This window comes from Lepisosteus platostomus, chromosome 6, assembly GCF_059453375.1.
Source record: "Lepisosteus platostomus isolate fLepPlt1 chromosome 6, fLepPlt1.hap1, whole genome shotgun sequence".
In the NCBI taxonomy this organism is placed as follows: Eukaryota; Metazoa; Chordata; class Actinopteri; order Semionotiformes; family Lepisosteidae; genus Lepisosteus; species Lepisosteus platostomus.
Genome location: NC_142616.1, coordinates 6,726,095 through 6,752,327, shown reverse-complemented (window position 1 = coordinate 6,752,327; position 26,233 = coordinate 6,726,095). Strand labels below are relative to the sequence as shown.

The 26,233-nt window shown below is 41.9% G+C and overlaps 2 protein-coding genes across 6 annotated transcripts in view; both read left to right on the top strand.

Annotated features, from left to right (window-relative positions):
* Window positions 1-26,233, top strand: part of LOC148659799 (Fc receptor-like protein 5) — a 35,233-nt gene that overhangs the window by 8,003 nt on the left and 997 nt on the right. For 2 of the 5 annotated variants that reach the window (XM_088633963.1, XM_088633959.1), the window contains 7 exons: window positions 173-451; window positions 20,815-21,096; window positions 21,532-21,810; window positions 22,242-22,523; window positions 23,186-23,479; window positions 24,342-24,620; window positions 25,245-26,027. In XM_088633963.1, the coding sequence (XP_088490089.1) occupies window positions 173-451; window positions 20,815-21,096; window positions 21,532-21,810; window positions 22,242-22,523; window positions 23,186-23,479; window positions 24,342-24,620; window positions 25,245-26,027 (2,478 nt within the window). Of the gene's footprint in view, window positions 1-172; window positions 452-19,330; window positions 19,610-20,814; window positions 21,097-21,531; window positions 21,811-22,241; window positions 22,524-23,185; window positions 23,480-24,341; window positions 24,621-25,244; window positions 26,028-26,233 lie in introns of all 5 variants that reach the window. The other 3 variants (XM_088633962.1, XM_088633961.1, XM_088633960.1) reach the window with 3 other exon arrangements.
* LOC148659800 (Fc receptor-like protein 5) lies at window positions 1,883-5,815 on the top strand. Its single transcript, XM_088638110.1, has 4 exons — window positions 1,883-2,240; window positions 2,770-3,033; window positions 3,325-3,603; window positions 3,902-5,815. The coding sequence occupies exons 1-4, from the start codon at window positions 1,883-1,885 to the stop codon at window positions 4,048-4,050; spliced, it is 1,050 nt and encodes a 349-aa protein (XP_088494236.1). The 3' UTR covers window positions 4,051-5,815.

Below are 26,233 nucleotides of genomic sequence, written 5' to 3'. Positions count from 1 at the left end.
ATTGAGAGTGGTGTTCCAAAGCCTGGTGTTTATGTTATCTTATAAAGTTGGTTTTATCCTCAGTAAGCTGCAGATCAAGCTGTAATGTACTTTTTGAGAATTGCTTTGCTTTGACACACTGCTGATATACTAGTTCATAGTTTATGTTGTGCTCCTTCCTGTATGTTTGCAGAACGGCCCACAGCAGTGATATCCTTGGGACAGGAGTGGTCAGAGGTGTACGCAGGAGAGACTGCAGTACTGAGGTGCTCCATCCCTGGAAGTTATCCGATGCAGAGCTTTGACTGGTACAAAGATGAACACCCATCTCCAGTTCACCAGTCTGAAGATGAGAATTGGACCATACTTTCAGCTCTGGAATCAGACACAGGACATTACTCCTGTCAGGGCAGGAGCAGGGAGAATCCATCTTACTCCAAAAAGAGCAGTCCAGTCAAGCTGAAAGTACAGGGTATGGTGTCTCGTTCACTCTTACTTGCAGCTTTTCTATATTAAGTAGAATAACAAATCAGGCATTTTCCCTGTTCTATAATATAAGAAATCGGGTGAAATACAGCACAGCAATGGTGAATATCATAATAAAGCAAAACGAATGTTTTGTAAAGAAGACATTGTTGAAGGAGGTGAATTTCCAAGAGCTTTTATCAGTGGTTTTGATTGTTTTACACTCATATTTTTTGGTTTGAGAAGTGTTTCAAATCTCTTTAGTGGTTCCCTCACTCCTGAAGAAGGCTCCCCAGTCAAAACATTGTGTTTTCTTTCTTCTCTTTTCAGCCTGAACTAAACCTATTACTTGTTCTTTTGCAGCCTACGCATGCTGACACAGCTACCCACCTGAACTACTAATATTTTGTATGTGACAGTGTACAATTACCTTCCACAGGAGTCCTGTTGAGTTATTGTGTTGAGCCCTGGAAAACACTAAAGAGATTTGAAACGTTTCTCAAACCAAAAAATATGAGTGTAAAACAATCAAAACCACTGATAAAATCTCTTGGAAATTCATTTCCTTCAATAATGTCTTCTTTAGGCACATTTTCAATCAATTGGAAAAATCTGTTAAAAATGTATATTAATAAGCATCCATTTAAGTCCAGAGCAGGGTTAGGGTTACAAGAAACCTGGAATGTTAAATGCTGTTCTTCCAGCTTCTTCTATTTTTCACTCTGAGAGGCTGGTTTTCCATTCTGTTTTGTGGTTGAGCAGAAACTTGAAGAGCATCATAACACAGAAATGCTTTTAACTTTCAGACTTCTACTGACTTAAATACTGTCTGCCTCTGCAAACCAGCATTTCAATTTTGTTTGAGTGGGAATCCAGACCATAACTGAGTAGAGCGTGGGAACATGCTCATCAATGCACATCAATTTCCCTTCAGGATCAATTAAGTCTTATCTATCTATCTAACATGTGAACGACCAGCTTTTCATTAGTTCTGCTCACCATTAATAGTGCAACTGTTCACTGATACACAGTAAATCTACTACAATGGCTTGAGAACCATTTTTAACAGAGGAAAAAAATATTAATCACGAGTGAACACAAAAATAAGTACTGATTTCAAATGAAGTGAGATATGGCAACAGCTCCACCTAGAAGCCCAGAGAGTTACTGCAAGAGAACAGATGTATTTATTTTTTAAAGATTAAAGATGCAGTTGTATCATTGTTAGTTGATTAATACCTGCATTTAAGAGGAGGTTTCTGCAATACTGGGTGGTATATTTAAGATTAGGAACCACAAATTCATGAATATGTTGTCCTGTATTTACAGGATCGGTGGAGAGTTAATAACCCAAGACTCATTTACTTGCCAAACTTGGCTACGTGATTATATTGCCTAATAATATAGTTGCTAATGGCTTCTTCTTTGCACGTCTATAATGTGCCTTATTGTTCTCCAGGTCAAGTTTCTTGATTTAACGTTTGATCGGCTGGGCTGTTTCTCTCTGTCTCCCCCAGTGGACCCCCCCAAGGCCACACTGATGCTGCAACCTGATTGGACAGTACTGTTTCCTGCAGAGTCGCTCACCATGGGCTGCAGGCTGGGAGGAGACTCCAGCAGGAGGCAGTATAGCTGGTACAGAGTAACTGCAGGAGGAACTGAATCAGTACAGTGCCAGTGGGAGAATGGGACAAACTGTCAGGTTACTTTCAGAGACGAGTCTCACAGCGGACTGTACTGGTGTGAGGCCCAGTCTGGACAAGAACGCAGCAAATCTGTGCACTTCAGAGTGCTGGGTAAGAGATGAGAATAATGTCATAAATACTTGATAATAAAAGTCTTGATAATAAAAATTTATGAATTCCTTATAATAAATACAAGGAGTGTGACAAAATTAAAGGGTGATGAAATCACACTCATTTTTATGCGATTAACATAATATTTCATTATATGCACTACATTTGCAGTTGAACTCTATTGCCACTATCCTGAGGATGGTGAGGACTGTATGGAATCTCTCTCCAATCTGTCCAGTAGATCCACTGTCCAGAGCTCAATTGCCGCTTCACTAGAGTGGAAAAACTCAAATCTTTGACCACAGACAATATCAGCTCAGCTCCCAATATATAATCTGGTAGGGACAGTTCAGAGAACACTCCAAATTAATCTGTTCCTGTTACATTAATGCAAAGCCCTTTTATATTAACTTCTTGTCTACGCAATAACTTAAGCACCGGACTGTAGTTGTATGGAAATAGGAACAGAATACCTGCCCAACTCCACGTCCTTCCACAGGCTCACAGGAGAATGTTCTGATATCCTCAGATCGGAGTTTGATCCTACAGACACCTCCACAGCCCCTGACTGAAGGACAGACACTGACTCTACAGTGTAGAGCACGGAATGAAAGCTCACAACAGATTGTGGGGTACACATTCTACAAAGACAATGAAACCCTGACACCTCAAAGCGGAAACAGAATGACCATTGCTCCAGTGAAGAAGAGGGGAGAGGGACTCTACAGGTGTAGGGTGACCTACACAGTGGGATCGGAGGACGAGTCTCAGCTTGTGCTGATCTCCATCAGAGGTGAGCCGATCGGAAGAGGATAGAGCATTTGTGATCAATGAATTTAGAGTAATACATTTCTGTTTATAGAAAACAGCTACACCTTTCCCTTGTAGAAATAGTATAAATGTCCTTAATGTAACTGTATAAAGACATTCCAGTGAGAAAGGTATGCCTGAATACTTTTCTCCGGCACATTTTGTTGAGAATGTCTTCCTCCTGTGGTAGTAAAAGCCAATCCAGCTCATCACTCCAGCAGATGGCGCTGTGGAGCATTGCTGACCCAGCCTATGTCCTGTGTCGTGCTCCCAGACCTCTTCTCCCAGGTGACTCTGAGAGCCTCCCCAGGAGCCAGAGTGCAGGAGGGGGAGCCCGTGAACCTCACCTGCGAGGCCGAGCTGACGGGATACTACAGCTCCCCGCTGTCCTACTCCTTCTTCCGGGACGGGCAGCCTGTGGTCGAGGGGAGCAGCTCAGCTCTGTACTCCATGGCCAAAGTGAACTGGACGCTCACTGGGAGCTACAGCTGTGCAGTAGAGGCAGAGCACGGGATTCGGAAGAACAGCACCGTCACAGCTGTCACGCTGGCAGGTCAGTGTGGGCGTGGAGTCCTTGGTGCAGGGCCTTACAGAGACGCTGAAACAGACCAGTGTGGGCATGGTGTCCTTGGTGCAGGGCCTCACACAGGCGATCAGGGCAGGTCAACGTGGATGTTTAGAAACAGAAAATGATTCAGCTCTTGAGCTTTCAGACCATAAGAAGGCTTACCATCCAAAACATCAAAATATTGCATTTCTCCAATCTAGTTTTCAGCAGGGAATCAGCCTTTTCTTGATCCCTGATAGTTATTATTATTATTTTTTATTATTATCTCTCTGTTTACTTGCAGTGTCTTGGTGGGCAGTGGCCAGGTTAGCAGGCGGAGGATCACTGTGCCTGATCTCCCTCTGTGCCGTTCTGATGCTCCACTGCAGAGCACAGACCTCGGGTGAGACCGGATCCCTGCAGCCTGTCCAGACCAACCAACCAACCTGCTGACAAGCGTCAAGCATGTGATCAGCTAACGATTGCTTGTCTCAGCATCAGTTGGTGCATTTTAACTACTGGCCAGCAACCCCAGATCTTTGTATAAGTTATTACAAATCTTTTTACTTCTTTTTTGTTGGAAATGTTCTTTTTGTTTGTTTTTGCTACTGAAAAGAATTGTGAAATATGCTTTTCAAGGTGCTATATAACATATTTTTATATGGTACAAGTATTAGTAATAGTTGTTCAGGTGTGTAGCTGCGAAATCATGCATAGTCTGTAAAGGAACAACTAATAGGTTTATTCCATGCTGAATAGAGAAGAGAGAAAACACAAGGTTTAGGCTGTGAAGCCTTCTTCAGGTGTCAACCTGAATAAACCTATTACTTGTTCATTAGTAGTAGTATTCACCCAGTTAAGGAAGCCCTTCTTTAAATCTGAAAAGACTACTGTAAGATATGAGGCTGATCTGTCTCACCTAACTATGGTACAGATAAGGGAAAACTCTGAAAAAATCTCTCATTTCAATGAAACATTATTTTCGAATCATTGTAAAAGTATTGTTTTTTGAATTTTGTTGTTCAGGCTGTTTTTTCTTTTCTTAGTTGTGAGTTGTACCATCTCATAGGATGGTATGGTGGGACAAAGGTAGCAGATTTCTACACCAAGATTAAACCTATACAACAAATTCCTTAGTAGAATCCAGAAAAGGTCATTACTATACTATTCAGATCTAAAACTAGTTTCAGTTCATGATTGAACACTGTTGGGATCTATCTTTTAAGGGATTTGCACAAATATGCATCAGAATGGATATCATCAGAAATATTACCTCCTAGTGAAGGTTTCACATATGATATTATTTGTGTTCCTGATGCTATTCACTGGTGGGAGACAGATGTCACATCAGAGACATCTCACAACAGAAAGTGCTTTCTGCTGTCAGAGTTCAAGTTTCACTTCTCTCCCTGTCACACTTGAGGAAAGTAAGGCGCAGATGTTTCTAACCCTGTTCTTTTGTGAACGCCCTTCCACAGTGTCTTAATTAATTCAAACTGCATCGCTACGTTTCTATCCAAAGCAAGTTCATATCTGTCTTAAAAATGAAAAATTCAAACCAATGATCAAAAACCTCTATGAGCAGCTGTGACATTTCTGTGCTGGTTGTGATTTGATTTAAATTTTCTTTTTAAATTCCTCACTGAGTGGCATTAAAATACAATGAGCAAGAGAACCAATCTGAGGCATGTTTAATGCCTCTCACATATTTGCTGATGCTGGGTAATTATCATGTGGTATTCTTCTTGCACTGTGTGCTTTTCAATACTGTGCTACTGAATTTCATTTCACATCTTGTTACAGCAGCTTGTCGTCAGTAACTGTTTTTCTCTTGAAGGTTTTTGTCAGGGCTCAGGCTTCACTTCTCTCACTGTGGGTCTTTAGCGCAGTAATACACAGCAGTGTCTTCAGTCTTCAGGCTGCTCATCTGTAAGTACAGCTGGTTTTTGGAGTTGTCTCTGGAGATGGTGAATCTTCCCTGGACAGACTGGGCATAGTTAGTGCTGCTCCCACCGCTACTAATATAAGCCACCCACTCCAGCCCCTTCCCAGGAGCCTGTCTGACCCAGCCCATGTTAAAGCTCCTGAATGTGAATCCTGAGGCTGTACAGGTCAGTCTGTGAGATCCTCCAGGCTGCACAACTGCAGGTTCAGACTCAGTCAAGACCTGGGATTGAACACCTGTGAAGAAAAATAAAAAAAACAATTTGTGACCTTTTTCCAAAGTTGCATCATTTGTTTAAAAGATGTTAGTAAACTAGTGAGAATGATCACCTGTGAAACACAGAGTTGCTACAATCAGCGCTGTTAAGAGCTTCATTGCTGACTGTTGAGACTGAAAGGTACAGAAGAGAAGCTGACTGGCTGCTGTTCAGTCTCTCAGCTGTGTCATTAATAAGAGGCTGTGAGTTTGCATAGGAGCCTCCTGCAGGGGTGGAGCAGAGATGCACAGCCTTTAAATTCACTGACACAGGACGCTGGAGGCAATTTAATTTTCAGCTAATTCATTCATGTAGTATCTGTCTTGACTGCCGTGTGGTGAAGATGCAGGGTGTGTGTGGCTGTACTGGCTGAGCGCCACATGTCCTCTGTCCCTCCTGCCTGCTCCACACTGGATCCTCAGGACACAAGATACTGACAGCACCTGAATGCTATGAGAAGTCTGTTGTCATCGGGTGCTAAGGATTATTTCATTCCTGTTCGGCTCCTCCTTCGCGAGCTGGCATTGCTTTTCCATCCCTGCCCTGCACTGCACTGCCCTATACTGATGGACCCCCTGCCAGCAGAGCTCTCCCTTTCTTCCTCCCATTCCCAGTCTGCCTACTGCATATGTCCCTTGTTTTCTGTCTGTTCCTGTTTCCCTGCCTGCCTGGACTTTTCCTGTGGCTTGCCTGTGTCCTGATCTCCAGTACTGCCCTGACCCTCCAGACTCTGTCCTCCAACCTGTGACTTTCCACAGGTGGGTGGCTCTTTGGCTATAGGTTTGGAGCAGCGGCTGCCCGCTGTCAGCTCTGGTGGTCCTACCAGTCCTGTATTCCAGCCCCATATCCTGATCTTCAGCCCTGTATCCTGATCTCCAGGCCTGTGTCCTCCCAATTCTTCACTCCAGCCCCATGTCCTTCACTCCAACCCCGTGTCCTTCACTCCAGCCCTGTGTCCTGCATTCAAGCCCCATGTCCTGATTTCCAGCCCTGTGTCCTGATCTCCAGTCCCATCTCCTGATCTCCAGCCCTGTGTCCTGTACTCAAGCCCCATGTCCTGATCTCATGCCCTGTGTCCTGATCTCCAGTCCCATCTCCTGATCTCCAGTCATGTGTCCTGCACTCAAGCCCCATGTCCTGATCTCCAGCCCTGTGTACTGATCTTCAACAACATATCTTCCCATTCCTTCACTCCAGCCCTGTGTCCTAATCTCCAGCCCTGTGTCCTGGTCTCCTGGCCCATGTCCTGTTCTCCAGTCCTGTTCTCCCACCCATTGGACTCTGCTTCAGCCCGCCTGGTGGACTGCCCTGAAGTCTTGTGCCCTGTCCTGCCTGGCTCCAGATTCAGACTGACCAGCCCTCTCCTGTCTCTAGTTCCCCTTCCTGCACTGGGCTCTGTGAAGCACATTCCCTTCTCGAGTGGGCCAGCCACTCCCTGTGGACAGTGACCCCCTTTCTCTAGGGTCTGGAACAACTCTTAACCTGCACCCACTTTTATGAAGAAGAAGATACTGCTTCCTTACTGCACTAAATAGTCTGAAAACATTGTTAGCTATAATTGAATATGTTAAGAGGAATGCTCCAGTTCCTGACTTACCTATGACCATCTATGCTTATTCTCAAAAGCAGATTATGAATTAATTATTATGAAACATTTTTGGGGTGGCACAGTGAAATGGCACAGCAGGATTTTTCATTTAAATTGGACATTGGAATATTATTGCTATAATCCCAACACGATTATTGTTGTGTGACAATGGTTTTCAGTTCCAGGTATGGAATCCTGTCACCCTTGTCACCTGTCACCATACTAAGGCACAGGTGTCTTTGATAAAGCCTGTATCGCCTTTACAAATAAGGCAAAGTAAAGGGAGTGGATAGCTATAACAATGGAATTGTTTAGGTGCCGTGTAAGTTTTAAATTACTGTTGGCCCTGTACTATAGCGCAGTATTAACAATAATGAACTGAGTTCAAAGCATTTTTCATTGAGACGTCTGTTTCCTAATGCTACAGCACCACCTACAGGCAGAAACGCACTGCAGGTGGAGAAATTGTTTTCTGTTTGGGGAAGGACAATTGGGGACGATGTTTTTTTTTGCAGTTTCACACATATCTCAAATGTCTTTCTCATTTCCTTGTCTGAAAGGATCAGTGGCCAGTGAGAAATCTGCAGGTCTGAACTTACAGGAACTGTTTTCCCTGCTGGCCCTGGAATGGTGTCAGAAGAGAAATATTAGCTGGAATTTGTTGAGCCCCAACCAAATGGCCCTATTCAGGGATCCTTGCCCTCTCAGTCAGGAGTAACGACTTTATTACTTTAAACCCAGGTTAAAGTGTGAGAGGTAGCCAGGCTAGAAAGAGACCCCCACATGCCTTAGACCCCAGTACTTGCCTATTTAATATAAGATTGCTTTATTAGCCATATACAATTTCTTGCTTTAGAAATGTGTCTATTCACATACCCCAGCTTGCTCTCCATGAGACACACAGGCAGGGAGAGAAAAGCTTCTGGTATCAGAGCAAAGGGTCAGCCATTTATACAGCACCCCTGGAGCAACTGGGGTTGAGAGCCTTGCTCAAGGACCCAATGCAGTAGAATACCACCGCTAGCTGTGGGATTTGAACTAGCAATCTTCCAGCCACAGGGTACAGCTCCTTAGCCACAGAGCCACCATTGCCCCTTACCATCCCCTTTAGCTGTTACAGGACATCTAGGAGCCTGTAGGAGATTGAGGCTGAAATTTGTAAAGGCACTGACCCAGAGGGTTAGGGATGGATTTCTGCAGCAGAAATACACTGCGACTGTCACTTTCAGTATGATGGTCCCCTCACTCCAAACCCTCCCTGCGACCCACATCAGTAAGAGCTGCAGAGGGTAGTATTTTAAGACTTTTCTTGAGAACATTTGGCTGTTATTAGAATTCTGAAATTCTAATCTTAGGGTGTGGCAACCCTACACAGAGAAACACAGTCAGGCATACATAACATACGTATTTGTGATTGTGAGATTTTGCAAGGGTGAAATTGCAATAAGTGCATGAATTAGAATTCTGTTGTGGTTTGTGAGTTTTTGTTAAGGCATGGGATTCATTTTTCTCACTGTGGGCCTCGAGCGCAGTAATACACAGCCATGTCTTCAGTCTTCAAGCTGCTCAACTGTATCTCCACTGTGGTTCTAGAGTTGTCTCTGCTGAGAGTAATTCTTCCTTTCACTGAATCTGCATAGTAGACAGTCATATCGCTGTTAATATACCCCAGCCATTCTAGTCCTTTTCCAGGGGGCTGTCTAGCCCAAGAGATGGCATAACTGGTGAAAGTGAATCCCGAGGCACTACAGGAGATTTTAAAAGATTCTCCTGGCCTCTTCACTTCTGGTTCAGGCTGTGTCAACACCACATCGCAATGAACCCCTGCAACAAGAATAAAAATGCAACTTAGAAGTCTGCAAGAAAAGATATCTAGATATTGATATTGTGACTGAAAACAATCATTAAAATGAAAGAATTTACATTTCACACTGGACATGAACATAAACAGGAGGGGAAATGCCCAGATCTTGAACTCGACGAAAGAGGAGATGGAGCAGGGAGTGAGACAGCACTGACACCCTGGCCAACATCAACCTCGCTGCGGAGAGATAAACACTCTGGGCTCTTTGCTTTGCATACATTTCCTCAAGAGGAGGCACCTGCTGGCTCCATTCATATTTAAACACACAACATCTGCAACAGAAACATGCTAACAGAGGAAGACAAACAGGAAACAATGGGTTTGCACATGAAAGATTCTTTTCTTGGTCTGGAGAGGGATCAACAGTCTTTATGGAAGAATTGTGTTTGATTTGTTCCTAACTTTAATTGCAGCCCATCCAATATTTCTTGAATATCAAGACAATTGTAAGAAACCAGATGAAAGGCGTGTTTAAGCAAACAGAAAGGAAATCTGGGAAACAGAATAAATAAGTGAATATGAAAGAACTGATAATCTCATTACATTGCAGTTATTTGTATTACAGTGTCACACTACCCAAAGTGAACAAAACTATGTTCAGATGTATGCCTGTAGTTACATGGCAGTAAAACGAAACAGATATATTTCAAGACCATCATGGCTGCAGAGGGTCTACTGTCACTGCTGAATGAACAGATACCAACAGTAGAGCCTGAGTCCCTCCCCAGTGTCTCTCCTCAGACAGCAGCACTATTAGAACAGGAAGACTCTGGGCTGCTTTACATGAAGACCTCCAGGGGCTCCAATAAAAAGGATCTGAAGTGGTGGAGTTATTTATGTGCATATTGTGAATATTATGTATGCAGAAGATCTCAGGTATAAGTATCCCCACTGTATTTCAGCCTACACTTATGGCATTGATTTTCATGACCAGGATATGAAGCTAAGTCTGCTTTAAAATTAACATTGAGAGGCATAGAATGTCTGACAAATTGATATAATGGGTATTATTAATGTACAACATGTCAGATAGAGTACTGTACTGATATTGCTATTATTGTCCATGTTGGCAAGTGTATGTATGTAGATGCAGTGTGAACTGTACAGGTATGTATTGCAGTACATACCATACACGATGTTTGCATTCTTGTACATAATGGGAAGTTTCCTCAAATTCCTTTTATGTCATTGCTTTACGTGTTGAGAAAAGGTAAAAGGCTTGTAATAGCTAAGCAAATGTAAAGCTTTGATGTGTTCATGTAAGGGCTTATTTAGCAGTTTCTTCTGCTACAAAAGGTTACAAATCACAGAATATTTTATACCCTGAAGTACAAGTTCATGTCCATTTTCTTGTTGCAGTTCCAACATCCCTCCACCAGAGGACACCCAAACCAAGAGTAAGTGCTTCAACCACTCTCTCCAGCCTATTTAAACCCTGCTCTCTGTTCATTCAGTGCTCAGTGTTTGTTTAGACCTTGTGAGCCACAGACCTATTACTGTGATACCTTCTCTGGAATCCTTCCTGGCCTTTGGACTTTTGGCTACCCAATGATTTTTGGAATTTGTCTTGGACTCCTTTTGTGAAGTTTCTCCTAGTTTTTTTGGCTTCTTGAACCTTTTGCTAGTCTTTGACCACAACCTTAGATTTCCCTGTTGCTTAAGTGTTTTGTGATACCCTACCTGCACAGAGTCCATCCATATGCTAATCGTTGATCCTCAGCAAAACATTTCTGTTTGCTAATTCTGGGCTATTTCTTTGTTTCCTGTGGCTGAATCCTCCCATTTAGTCTAATCAGGGTAACTTGTACCTCATCTTTAACCCCTATTTTCCTAATTTCTTGTGGAAACTCTTGTCCACTAAGGGCAGGTTCATTAGCAGTGAAGACAATGATATGAATCTGATTGATCATTACCTAATAGACAAAGACAATTGCAAAATATTGTTCTGAATCGGCTTATAGATTTATGTACTTCCCCATAGTCATCTGAATGGTCGAAAACATAATGAATGACAGGTATTTGAACCAATCAGGTCAGCTTTTTCAGAGGTGCCCAGTTTGAAAAGCCCCAAAACCCACTAGCATTTCAGACAACCCTGAGCAAGAGATGAGTACAGACTTCTCTGTATGGGTTATTTTTTCATTGTACCTTTGCGGTTTACAAAGTAAGGTCTTGGGATTTTACATATTTTGGCAAAATTTTGCTTTTCCAATTGTGTTTTGCTGAGGTATCGATCAATTATCAATGGACTTCAGAATTGTTCTGAACTGCATCAAGACATAAATTGCCTGTAGAAATTGATTGCTTTGCTGTACTTTGGATTGGGAAACAGCTTTGTGATGCTTCAATTGTCTTGTTTCATTTGATGTAAGACCTGTCGAGCTGAATTTTGATTTTGCTGGTGAAAACGTATTGCATTTACATGTTGTGCTGTGTGGTTATTTGTTATCAAGGTTTATTAGAAAAATGTTTTATTACAGTGAAACCAGACCATCTGGTTTGACTTAGACGATATTGGTGGTCACTTGCATTGTGTTAATGTCATGTTCGTAAACCCCTCCTCTTAAGGATGCTCCAACTCTTCCTTGTTTTTTACTCATCTCCCCCACCTGCTCCTTGTTCCAGCCCCCTTTTCAGTTCCCCTTAAAAGCCAGGTGCTCACTCTATTCCGGTCTCTGCATTGGTTCCCATACCAGGCGAGTCTGGGACCTGGAAGCGCCTGGTCCCATCAAGTTTTTAGTTCCTGTTCCTGTTCCCGTTCCCGTGCCGGTCCCGACCCGGTTCCTGTTTTTAATCTCGTTTGTGTTGGATGGACCGCCCGGCTTTGGACTTTTGCCTCCCCTCGGATTTCCCCCTTGGACTTATTTCTGGATTGTTTGCCTCGGCCACACCTCCCCCGAACACCAGCTCACCATGGACAGGCCCCCTGTTTTCATTCCCGAACCTGCATGCTTTTTCCCCGTGTTTTCCTCAGTCTACCCCAGGTCGTGTCGTCTGCATAGAGTCCTGAAAGAACACTTTTGTTACGCTTTTGAAAGAACTTTTGCAGTGCCGTTAAAAATCAATTTATCTTAAATAAACATTGACTGTGGGGTGTGGGGGGATCAGAACCCCAAGGTGACTCTGCTACACACTACTTAACCTCTTGGATATCAAATCTGAAACATCAGATTTTTATATGTCTTACTCAGCATATTCACTAGAAAGAACAATACGCAGCGATTATCAGCTGCCAGTGAAAAGGTGTCATCAGCAAAATGTGCTCTGAGGCAGATCCTGTGGTAAAAGCATCAAGGTCAACATGGGTTTTGGAGATGTCCTACGTCTTGGAGACTGGTACAAAACTGAGGCCTTTACTGAGAAGAGATAGTCATCTGGTCATCCTTTCTTCATCCTTTCACCAGTCATCCTTTTTTCTAACTGCCCCATCATCTCATATCTCTGACCCCCTAATCCGCATAACCTTCTTGTTCACAGTTCCCTTGACCACCATCAACAATCATCCACACCAGGCACTTTCCCCAGCAACAGAACTCACTGCATCACCTGTAAATCTATATCCAAAACCAGGCACATTCATGGGCCCCTCTGGACAATCACTAAGATGACATTTTGTACATCCAGTAACCTCATTTACTGCATCTCTTGCAGGAAATGCCCAGCCATCTATAGTACATTGGTGAGATGGGAAGGAGACTGGGAGACTGCTTCAGGGAACACGTCAGGGCTGAGAGGATCAAAGATCTCTCCAAGCCCATAGTTTCCCATTTCATTTCTAATGGCCATGATCATACTGATCTCTCTGTTTGCATTCTGACAAGAGCCTCCTCTCCACTCCTGTCTTTTATTCTCCAATGCTTTATCAACTGTTTTCCTCGCTCCCTCACACCTAAAAAAAGCTTCACAGTCAGAACGTTGTGTCTCTTTTCTTTTCCTTTCAACATGGAATAAACCTTCACTTGTTCCTTTATAGCCCTGTACTGTTTATACTGTAAAGTCCGTAAAAGTCTGTAAAACTTGTCCATAAAAGGGATTAGCTGTGCACGTGAAGAAGCAGTTAAGCACGTTCTTCATTGTTCCTCATTGTTTTTGTAACACTGCCAGGAACATATGGCAGTCATGCCTTGAGATTACAACAGACATGCCAGTTCAACATATACATACAAAAGTGGAACTACATACTTTCACAACTGCTGGAGTGGAAAGTTTTGAGACACAAGTGTTTAAGATATAAAAGACTTATACCTGAATTAAGAGCAATTCCCTCAATGGTAATAATATAGGTTGACCAGAGCTGGACTCAGACTACAAAACCATCTGTCACGCTGTTGTAATTCAACCTACTGTGAGAAATACGCTTTGTGTGTCTCCTTCCGTGTTCTCCGGAAAATTCTGTTTTCAACACCATTAACCTGATCTAAAACCTTCATTGGATTGCTCTGTGACTCTTTGCATTCCTACAGAGGATGGAGAAAAGGGGAGGGATGAAACAAATATAGACTGGAGTTGTAAGTATGATGGGATAGATGCGTAATGATGAAAATTAAAGAGAAAGAACATCTCTATATGTTTATGTCTGCTGCATCACCTGTGGCTTTCTACACATTAGAAAAAATACACTGGTGGAATACACTCGTCAGGAATGACCCGCTGAGGAGATGGGAGGATGGACCCTATGCGGTAACTAAGGAGCTAGACGAGAGGTGAAGTCCGAGTCGGGTTCCGAGGATCGTAGGAAAAGGCAGGAGAGAAGGTTTCCAAACCAGAGAAGGGCAAGGCTGAAGTCGTAGTCAAGAAGGCAGATCTGAGAGTCAAAAGGAGGAGATAAACGAGTAGGCTTCCAAATCCGAAGGGCGAGACAATAGATGTAGTCGAGGTTGAGTTTTGTGGTTTGTAACAAAGAGCCAGAAGGAAAACAGAATCGAAGGCGAGGGAGGTGAACAAACAAACAACCAAAACCAGGCGAAGAGCAGAGGGTTCAAAAGGGCTTAAGTACTGTGCTAGGAAGAAGGTGCGTTGATTGAAGAAGTGTCGTGGTTGGCCGATTTGCAGGGGTGGTGTCGTTTGGCGGAAGTGCTCAGGGTGTGTAATTAGTACGGGTGCGTTTCAGTGTGAGAATGTGGTGAGTAGAGGACGTGACAACACTTTGGGTAACCAAATTAGATAACTGACATACACATATTGTTGATGAGTGTGAGAGCACTTGACATTAACAAAAATATATATACAAGTGGAGATATATATATAAATATATATAGTGGGGAGATAAATATATACACAATGCTTTGGTTAGACAGATCACATTGGGGAGCTAGGACTATTCTAGGACACAAGATCATATGAACATAAAATAATGCAAAGACAAAGGCATCTCTAACATGATTCTTAGTTTTACAGAACGTATTTCAAGGTACATGTATTTTGATATGTTCTTTGTACCTTTGTGTCTTTGTTTTGAAGATGGTATGTGCATTTCAGAGCATCTCAGCTCAAGGAGTACGTAAAGCATTATGATCACCATGTCTTACTCAGTATTATTTGTCTTTCTCTTTACTCTTTTTATATTGTATTTAATACTAGTTTCAAATTAGGATTATTGTCCAAGTCTGTGAAATAAATCTCACTCATTAAAAATGGTATTTTAAAAATTTTTATAATCATGTTTTAAATATAATAATTAGTACTGGTATTTCAGAAGATAGTTTAGCTGTATATAAGATCATAAAGCTAGACTATCTTTGGAAATACTAGTATTAATTATTTCAATTGAAGCTAAGTCATAAGCTAAACATTTTTTATAGAGACTCATTTTGTACAACGAGGTATTACTGAATCACTGTCATCTATTTCTGCTCTAAGTGTTAACACTATTTTAAGAAACTTAAAGGGATTTTAAAAAAGCAGCTAAATACCATAAGCTCAATATTTTTAGTACAGATACCTGTTAACTCGCATTCAGTGTTATTGTCCACTCTCCATAGATAATGTAAATATTTAATGATTTTTACAAATCAAATTATTCTGAATAATTAATGAAGAGAGTGCAAATATTTTTTTACATGACGGCATACTTCAGAAATCTGTTTCAGACTTAGTAATTTTTATCTGAATATGATCTTCTCCACTGATCTGTAATTATTACTGAACTATTATTTCTAATATTTACTTTTTTGAGATTATGCCAATGCACAAACTATTGTACCTGGCACATTAATGTTTTAAATAGCAGTTAATTGAGAATGTGTCAATGTTCTCTTTATATCTTAGATGTAACAAAGAATTTACACATGACTTTGAAGCCCTTATGCTAAAGATTTAGTATTGCAATTGCCCAGACCTCTGATTATCTCCACATACCTCTAAATGAAATATCTTGGTAATCAATAATCATGAAGCTCTTAACCCCAGTGCACAATAATTGTTAGAATTCAACTCTGCTGGGCCTCTACTGCAGGCTGTGGTCTAAGACGACAGAGGCTTCACATCTTGTAAAAAACGTATCTATATTTAGTGCGTTGTGTTTCACGTAACGCACAAAGAGACCTGCCAGATGTACGTGACTTGGGTTAACCTGCTCAGGACAGTAGACCTGGGGAATATTTCTAGTCAGAAGCAAAAGACAGCAACAAACAAGTGAGTCAAGACAGCAGAAAGGATCAGAGAAAAAACATTAAAAAGAAATTCAAGGCTGTAGGATGGATAGTTTTTCAAGATTTATTTCATAACTTAGGAAGACCCAGAGCAAAATATCTTCTACCCAGCAGATATGACCACCTGTTCTTTGAAGAAAAGATGCATTTCTCTAAGGCCATCATGTTGATTAGTAAGTACCAAGATAAAGGAATAATATTTTAAAGGAAGAAGGCCCAGTCTAGCATTCAGTGGTAGAGAAATATACAAGTGATTTTTGCTGTTGAATAAATACAAAATATTATTGGAATAATAGGTATCAAGGTCCAAAGATATCTCTAGTTTCCAATGCAGGAGAAAATGAAGATTACTATGGCAATGAACTAACAAAAAATAGAATCAGTTCATAACCTTTTGATATACTGTAGTTCTATAGATCCTATAGATTTTTATATTGTTTTATATGGGTTTCCATATAGGGTCAATTGTTTTTTATATTGGTTTAATTAGATTTCTGTTTAGGTTCTGTGTTTTTTTTATTATATTGATTATGTAGTTTTCCATATAGATTCAATATGTTTTATGTACGTTGTATAGTTTTTTATGTTGGTTATATAGATTCTGGGTTTGGTATATGGGTTTCTCTATAGGATATATACAGTAGATATATATAGTCTATATAGATATAGACTATATATATAAAACTATAATATAGTTTTCTATTTTGTTCTGCAGGAAAGAAGAAACACTGATATTAAATAAGCTGAGTAAACAAAAAATTGTTTAATCATTTGTAAATAATTGAATGTATTTAATCTCTCTGGTACAATATGAACTACACTGCTCATCATCACATTCCACAATTTTGTAAGTCCTTTTACAAACTTCCAAATAGATTCCACAAATAAGATTCCAGCGTGGACAGGAAGACAAAAATATTTTGGGGGGTTTCTGCAAACCCAAAGCAGAAAATTTAATTCTCCTTCCAATAGTCGTTTTAATAATGCCTGGTGCTCTCGAAGGATGTTTAAGTGCAGAAATTACTTGAGTGTCTGAACATGCCTGCATGAACCCAAGAGAGGAATAACTGCTATTTCACTGTACTCTGACCAAGGCAAGGGAGTACTTTTAATATTTATTTTGATTACATTTGTTTTCCAGTTCTGGTCGACTGCACCTCTTGGCTTTTGGATGTGGGAGGTAAGTGAGCAAGGAATTCTTTCAAGAACATGTGGCCAGCACCCCTGGTTATTAAGAAGAAAAAAGCTGACAGAGCATGTATCTGTACTTTTGAATGCTGTGCATTAACTAAGACTGTAAATACTGAATAGAACATAATGCTTTGCTCCACTATCACTAACATATTTTGATCAACTTTATTTACGTGGTTATTTACTATTTCTACAACATTTTTTTAGATTTATTAAACAGTCCCTATTTGTTCCTGTATATTTTGCACACCGTTAATATTTTTAGAGAATGCATTCCTTTTAGACATTAGTACAAAAATGTAAATGAACAACTACAGAACAATAAATGATGATAGTAATGTGAATGATTCCTGTTTCTGCCTGAACTGATTCAATATATCCCTGTATACATGTTGAGATTTAGAGGTAAAATACTTCCTTGGTTTCATGTATTGGAGGTGAGTGAGCAAGTAATTTTTCAGGAAAAGGACAGCACCCTAAATATATGGACCAGTGGACCAGATTTACATATTGAAATACACATTTACCAGAGTTTATCTGAAACTTTAACTTCAAGGAAACCCCTCTGGTTCTTGTAGACCCTTTGGCAGAATAGTTTTACGTGTCATTTAGTGTAAAAAAATTTTCAAAACATTTTTCATACAACTGGAATGTAAGAAGAAAATAGGTCGACAGTATCTGTACTTGTGAATGCTGTGCTTTAGCAAAATAAAATGATATGTTTAGATGTCATCATATCAGTTTCAGTAACAATACTTATCTAAATACTGACTTGGCACTAATGCTCTAATTCTCTCATCTTTATTTTTTAATCAGTTATTATTTAATTTTACATATTTGTATTATTTACACAGCAGTTCTATATTTCTCCAATATTTTCTACATTTATTGGATAGTCATTAATATTGCTTTGTTGTGCTCATGGTGAATGTTTACTTTTAGACATAAGAGAAACGAAACTTAAAGTAACCACTGCAGTTAGTGTACAAAGAACAAAGTTCCAAAATGATTCTGTCCAAATGAGTCAATGTATGACTATATTAATGGTGTGATTCAGAGGTGAGTTTTAATCCATACATCTCATTTCAGCCATTAACAGGGAGCCTATAGTGATGTCGTACCCCCCAGATGGTGGTATATTTGAAGGGGACATGGTGACCTTGGAATGTAAGGTCGATGGCGACTCCAAGATCTGGAGTTATTTCTGGTTTAAGGACAGTAAACAGGACGAATCTCATATAAACCACAGTCAGTACAGAATCAGTTCAGTCTCAATATCTGACAGTGGGGACTACAGCTGTTACATTGTGATGACAAGTGACCCTGTAGAACAACATTCCAGCAAACCCTTTACCCTGCAAGTGTTGGGTGAGTAAAACCAAGCATTTAAATAATTGAGAATCACAGCCGTTTCCCTGTGGGGATCAGAGATGGGGCTTTAGTAAAAAAAAAATTAGAATACTGTGATCACGCTCTGATGTGGTTGCAGGTTTTTATTCCAAAAATTTGAATTTTATATTCCAGTTAGCCCATTTACCCCTGTCTATTTAATGCTGCTTCACACTCTCCACTGTGCTCAGTATTAGGGTTCTTCCTGGCTAGAGCTACCTTGATTCTCGCAATTACTTACTACATGGTTTTTGGCTTCCTGATCCTGGCTCTTTTTTCAATTACGTCTCCTGGTTTTTGGCTTTGGAACTTTGATTCCCGATCTGGTTTAGACTCTCGGCTTCCTCTCGGTTTATGGCTTCACTTCTGGTTTGTACTTTTGCACCAGCTTGTCTACCATCGGCTTTCAGACCTCGGACTGTTCTATCGACTACGCCTCTGGAGATCGCCCTGGTTTTCTGCATAGGATCCTTACTACTAATTCCTAACACCGTACAGGCAACAGAATCACAGACAGAAACAGCAACAAAATATCTATTTTTCATTGACTGTGTCACATCCTTTAGGGATTTCCTTTAATATTATGTTCTGTCAACCATAACATATACAGATATGGGCCAGCTGGAACTGGAAATGTAAATGTAGATGAGTCATTTCCCCTGAAAAGCCTAACACAGAGTGGTGTTTCAGAGCCTGGTGCTGGTATTATCTTATAGAGCTGGTGTCTGGGTTATCCTCAGTAAGCTGCAGATCAAGCACTAATGTAATTTTTGAGAATCGCTTTGCTTTGACACACTGCTGATATACTAGTTCATAGTTTATGTTGTACTCCCTTCCTGTATATCTGCAGAACGGCCCCGAGCAGTGATATCCTTGGGACAGGAGTGGTCAGAGGTGCACGCAGGAGAGACTGCAGTACTGAGGTGCTCCATCTCTGGAAGTTATCCGATGCAGAGCTTTGGGTGGTACAAAGATGAACACACATCTCCAGTTCACCAGTCTGAAGATAAGAATTGGACCATCCTTTCAGCTCTGGAATCACACACAGGACATTACTCCTGTCAGGGCAGGAGCAGGGAGAATCCATCTTACTCCAAAAAGAGCAGTCCAGTCAAACTGAAAGTACAGGGTATGGTGTCTCGTTCACTCTTACTTGCAGCTTTTCTATATGGAAAACGGGATCAAATCTAGCCTTTCCTTGCACTTTAATGTCGGAACAATGAGATACATCTCATAAGAAATAGGTGCTGTTGCAGATAATGATAGAAATAGGTTGAAATAGAGCGCAGAGCAGTGAAATAACAGCAACACCACAGCAGAACAAATCAAAATGGTGAATATCATGCTAAAGCAAAACAAACATATTGTATATGACAGCAAACAAAAAGCTGAAAACTCAGAGTGCAAATTAACAACTGTCGAATTCCACAGGGGTCTCTTGCAGTTATGTTGTTGATTCCTATAAGTGATCTGTCTAGCTGTGTGTTTGGTAGCATCATTTGAAGCTCTGAAACAGGCCTCTACTGTCTATATTTACAAAGATATTACAAAATGTCCGAGGGGACGTCATACCAGGTGGAAATCACCTCTGGAGATTTGTGACACCAAGGAGTATTAAAAGGTTAATGTAACGAACAGTTCTTTCCGGACCCTATGCGGACGACACAGTCCGACGGAGAGGGGAAACACTAGGGAAACGTCATGCAGGAAAACGGGGCTGAAGACAGGGGGACGTGTCCAAGGTGCGCTGGTGCACGGGGGAGGTGTGGCCGAGGCGAACAATCCGAGAGTAGTCCTTAGGGAAAATCCAAAACGCAAGGGTAAGTCCAAAACCAGGAGATCCATCAGAGCAAGAATTAAAAAACCACGAAGGCCGGGTCGGAACCGGCGGACGGGGAACAGGAACGGGAACCGAGATTAAAACCTTAACGGGACCAGGCGCTTCCTGGTCCCGGACTCGCACGATATGGAAATCAGATGCAGAGCCCGGATGAGCGTCAGCGCCTGGCTTTTAAGGTGGGCAGGGAATAGGGAGCAGGTGCATGGAATAAAGTCTTGAGTGATAGGGCTGGAGCACCCTTAAGGAGGGGGAACTAATATCGTGACAGTTAATCCCTTTCATTTATGAGAAATTTAAATTAGGCAGCCAATTTGGTGAATTAAAGGATAAAAGGATGTTCTAAAGAGAAAATTAAGAAACCGATAGAATTGAACCACATGAATTGACACTATGAATACAGTGTGAAGTGAAGAAAGACACCTTGTTAATTAATAGGACATTTAGGGTAAATTGAAGAATTCTTTCTATTTTAAAGTCATTTTTCTCTGTTTCAGTCACCCGTCCCAGAACTGTCCTCTCCCTGCAGCGTCTGCACACAGAGGTGTTTGAAGGAGACACAATCACCCTCTCCTGTGTGGTGGAGGACAGCTCTCCAGGCTGGAGCTTTTACTGGTACAAAGACATTCTAGACAAGCCAGAGCACAAGAGCCAGAGCTCCAGTTACATCGTCAGCCCTGCTAATCTGTCTCACACTGGCCAGTACTGGTGTCAGGCTGCACGAGGACAGAAACCCTTTTACCTGAACCCCAGCCAACCCATCAGTCTCATCGTGTTGGGTGAGTATTACACAGATAATGCTGGTCGCAGTAGTCTAAGGTACAAAAGTAGGTTTGGAGATTGATCGCAGAGCACTTTTTTCACTTGAAGCATTTTTTAATGCAGGGCACTTCATCTTCTGCAGTTGTGTTGGATTGCTACCAACTGGTGTGTGCAAACAACTGGTCTCCCAAAATCACTTCCAGAAGCATTTACAGTATATAGTGCTGAAAGCCTGAATACCACCATTCAATTTGACACAATGACTTTGCTTTGCATTGTGTAGCACAGATGAGCCCAAAGCATTTTAGTGCACCAGACACTCCATTGATAATAAGGATTATTCTACCAGATACACAACTGTTGGCCTAGTCAGAACAGAAATTGCTGGTGTCGGGGGTGACACAGAAATGACTGTCAAGATTTCCCTATCCCTCTATGTGTGTCTTTCACAGAACTCACTGATCCTGCCCTGTCAGTCCAACCAGGAAGCTTAGTCACGGAGGGCGACTCTGTCGCTCTGCACTGCCACACTGCACTGAGTGACAAAGCCCACGAAAGGCTGCACTTCTCCTACGTGAAGGAAGGAGGGGACTGGAAATCTGAGAGCTCAGAGAAGACTCTTACCATCCCGGTGATCCGGCGCAATCACACAGGGCAGTACTGGTGTGAGGTTGAGGCAGTGGGGACTGGGATCAGAAAAAGAAGCAATGAGACTGGAATCACAGTGAGAGGTGAAGCCATTTGTTTTGGCCTGGTTGTTCCCCAACATCAGCCCTGACGCAAATGAAATAATAAAACAGACAGTTTTACAATTCATCAGCTCTCCAACAAAGCAACAGAGCTAGTAGATAAGTATATTTGCTAGTATATTTGCAATGATATCTCCTTAATTAAATTGTAGCAGCAGCAGAACTTGTTCTTAGATTGAAAAACAAGTCATTGTGATTGAAATCATTATGTTTTAACTTGCGAGGACTGGTTTCTTGAAGCTAAAAGCTAAAAAGAATGCATTAAACAAGCAAAAAAAAAGAAAACAACATGGGAGCATCATTAAGCATATGAATGCTTACTACAATAGTATGTAAGATACTAGTTTTTGTCCTTTTTCTGTCGCACAAAGTCTTTCAAGGACTATAAATGACATCTGATTCTTCTTGGGCAGAGCTCTTCCACAGAATCAGTCTCACAGTCCTGCCCCTGGGGCCTGTCTGGGAAGGAGAGACTCTGACTCTGCACTGCACCGTCCAGTTAAACACCCCTGCACACACCCCTGAACTGCAGTACACCTACATTAAGGACGGAAGAGTCCTGAGGTCCAGACCAGAGGACAGACACTCTGTTCCAGCAGTGAGGCTGAAGGACTCTGGGAAATATCTCTGTGGAGTGGAAGCCCAGGGAAAGGGGATTCAGGCCATGAGCAGTGTAGTGGAGGTCAATGTGACAGGTGAGTCACACTGCAGAGGGCATGAGGAAGCTAGTCATTACACAGATATAGGCAGATATCCCTACTTAGGCTGCAAAGGAACAAGTAAAGGGTTTATTCCATGCTGTAAAGAGAAGAAAAGAAACACAACGTTTCTTCAAGTCTTGACACCTGAAGAAGTCTCCACAGCTGAAATGTTGTGTTTCTTTATTTGTCTTTACAGCATGGAATAAGCCTTTACTTGTTCCTTTGCAGCCTATGCATGCTGACATGGCTACCTACTTGAGCTACTTCATCCCTCCTTAGGTCTCACTTTTCTTGTTTGCTTGTCTATCACATTGAGCTTGATGACATTTGTGCATTTTGTTGGCATTTTTCAAAGTGTTTTTTCATACAAAAGCAAACACTGTTATCTCTTCAAATCTCCCTAGAAAAGTAAAATAAAATGCTGGTGTGCAATTCATCCATCAGTAGAAGAATATGAGATACAATAATCTAGTTTGCACCTATATTGCATTAAAAATAATCTATCACATAAAAGAACAAATGTCATGAAAGAGAGAAACAGGATTTACTATAACTGATGCAGCAGCAGTGACATCGTTATTAGAGAAACATTTTCTTACACAATGAGGAGTCACATGGTTCTTCAGCTCTGACAATGTTCCTGGTTGTGTCTGCAGAGCGTCCAAAGCCCAGAGTGACCCAGGAGCCAGCGTGGGAGAAGCTGTACTATGGAGAGCCAGTGACCCTCAGATGTCTCCTCAGTCAACATTTCCACAGTGTGGAGTATCTCTGGTTCAGAGGGGATCTGAGAAGCCCTGTGTTCCACACAACTGAGCACAGTGTCAATGGCAACAGCCTTCAGATCTCTTCAGTGGTCCTGTCTGACCAGGGGCAGTATCTGTGTCTGGTCCATAGAGGGCGCCCTACTCAATACTCGCAGCCCAGCGACCCTTTTCTCTTAAATGTCTCTGGTAAGACGGGCTGCAGCTTCAGAAAACACAATAACACAATAATACACAATAATGTATGATCATTCTCACGCTGTGTTTCACTCTGAGAGCGGGTTTCCATTCTGTTTTGTGGTTAAGCAGAAACTTGAAGAGGATCAGAACACAGAAGTGCTTTTAACTTTCACTGGCAGACGTATAGCTGACTCAAACACCAACTGTCTGCCTCTGGAAAACAATGTTTCACTTTTGTTGGATCAGAACATAACTGAGCAGAGTGTGGGAACATGTGACTCACCAGCTCATTCCTAGTTCTGCTCACCATTAACAGTGAAACTTCTCACTGAGACACAGTAAATCTACTACAATGACCAAGGATGATTGAAATTAATGAATTAATAAATTTAAATAATCTTTTTTTTCCCTTAATTATATGTATATTTTTAATAGAGGAAAAAATATTCAAATAAAATGAAACATTGCAACAGCTTCATCTAGAAGCCTGGCGTGTTACTGCAAGAGAACAGATTTATTTTTTTTTAAATAAAGCTGCTGTTGTATTATGGTTAATTACGATGGAGACCAATTCATGTGATATCAGGCACTCTGTTGACAAATGGCAGTCCTTCACTCTCAGGAATGCAAAACATTTAAGAGGAGGTTTCTGCAATACAAGGTGACATTTAAGATTAGGAACTGTAAATGCATTTACAGCATCAGTGGAGTGTTAATGACTTCAAATGACTCACTGTGACTATTACTTTACATAATATAGTTGCTCGTGGCTTTTTCTTTGTGTAACCTTTTGCAGTTCCTATTGCTCTCCAGGTCAAGATTCTTGATTTCACGTTTGATCAGCTGGGCTGTTTCTCTCTGTCTCCCCCAGTGGACCCCTCCAAGGCCACACTGAGGCTGCATCCTGATTGGACAGTACTGTTTCCTGCAGAGTCGGTCACCATGGGCTGCAGGCTGGGAGGAGACTCCAGCAGGAGGCAGTATAGCTGGTACAGAGTAACTGCAGGAGGAACTGAATCAGTACAGTGCCAGTGGGAGAATGGGACAAACTGTCAGGTTACTTTCAGAGACGAGTCTCACAGCGGACTGTACTGGTGTGAGGCCCAGTCTGGACAAGAACGCAGCAAATCTGTGCACTTCAGAGTGCTGGGTAAGAGACGAGAATAATGCCATAAATACTCTTGATAATAAACATGTATTAATAATAGGAACAAGTCAAGGTTAATTCCACGCTGAAAAGAGAAGAAAAGAAACACAACTTTCCAGCTGGGGAGCCTTCCTCGAGTGCATATAAATAATATTCCTTATAATAAACACAAGGAGTGTGACAAAATTCTTTGAAGGGGTGAGGAAATCATACTCAATTTTTCATGATAAATATTAGATTTCTTTATATGCATTAGATTTGCAGATGAACTATCCTATTGACGCTATCCTGAGGACTGGATGACATCTGTCTCCAAACTGTCCAGTAGACTCACTGTCCAGATCTCAAGTGCCACCTTCACTAGTGCTGAAAAACACAGATCTCTGGAGACCACAGACAATATCAACTCAGCTCCAGACACACAATCTGATAGAGAACACTCCAAATTACTTCAATTTCATGTGTTCCTTCAATAATTTTTAATTTTAAGCATCAATGGTCTGCATCAAGCAATCAGAGCTACAAAACCCAAGCACTGAACTGTAGTTGTATGAAGATTGAAACAGAACACCAGCTCGACTCCAAGTGCTGCCACAGGCTCACAGCAGAATGTTCTGATATCCTCAGATCGGAGATTGGTCCTGCAGACAGCTCCACAGCCCCTGACTGAAGGACAGACGCTGACTCTACAGTGCAGAGTGCGGAATGAAAGCTCACAACAGATCGTGGGGTACATGTTTTACAAAGACAATGAAACCCTGAAACACACAGGAAACATAACGACCATTGGTCCAGTGAAGAAGAGGGATAAGGGGCTCTACAGGTGTAGGGTGACCTACACAGGGGGATCGGGGGACAAGTCTCAGCCAGTGCTGATCTCCATCAGAGGTGAGCCTGCGATGGACTGGCACTTCTGCCTTGCGTTCGTTGTTTGTTGGGTAGGCTCAGGCTTCCCGCAACACCGTATGGTAAAAAGCAGTTTGGCAAATGACATGACACAACTTTATCTCAGCACATTTTGTCGAGAATGTTTTCCCCCTGTGGTAGTAAAAGCCAATCCAGCTCATCACTCCAGCAGAGGGCGCTGTGGAGCACTGCTGACCCAGCCTGTGTCCTGTGTCCTGCTCCCAGACCTCTTCTCCCAGGTGACTCTGAGAGCCTCCCCAGGAGCCAGAGTGCAGGAGGGGGAGCCCCTGAACCTCACCTGCGAGGCTGAGCTGACGGGATACTACAGCTCCCCGCTGTCCTACTCCTTCTTCCGGGACGGGCAGCCTGTGGTCGAGGGGAGCAGCTCAGCTCTGTACTCCATGGCCAAAGTGAACCGGACGCTCACTGGGAGCTACAGCTGTGCAGTAGAGGCAGAGCACGGGATTCGGAAGAACAGCACCGTCACAGCTGTCACGCTGGCAGGTCAGTGTGGGCATGGTGTCCTTGGTGCAGAGCCTCACACAGACGATCAGAGCAGGTCAATGTGGGCATGGAATCATTGATGTAGGGACTCACACGGATAATCAGAGAAAGTCAATGTGGGCATGATGTAATTGATGCAGGAAGTCACACAGATGATGAGAGCAAGTCAATGTGGTCTGTTGATTCCTTGGTGAAGGGCCTCACAC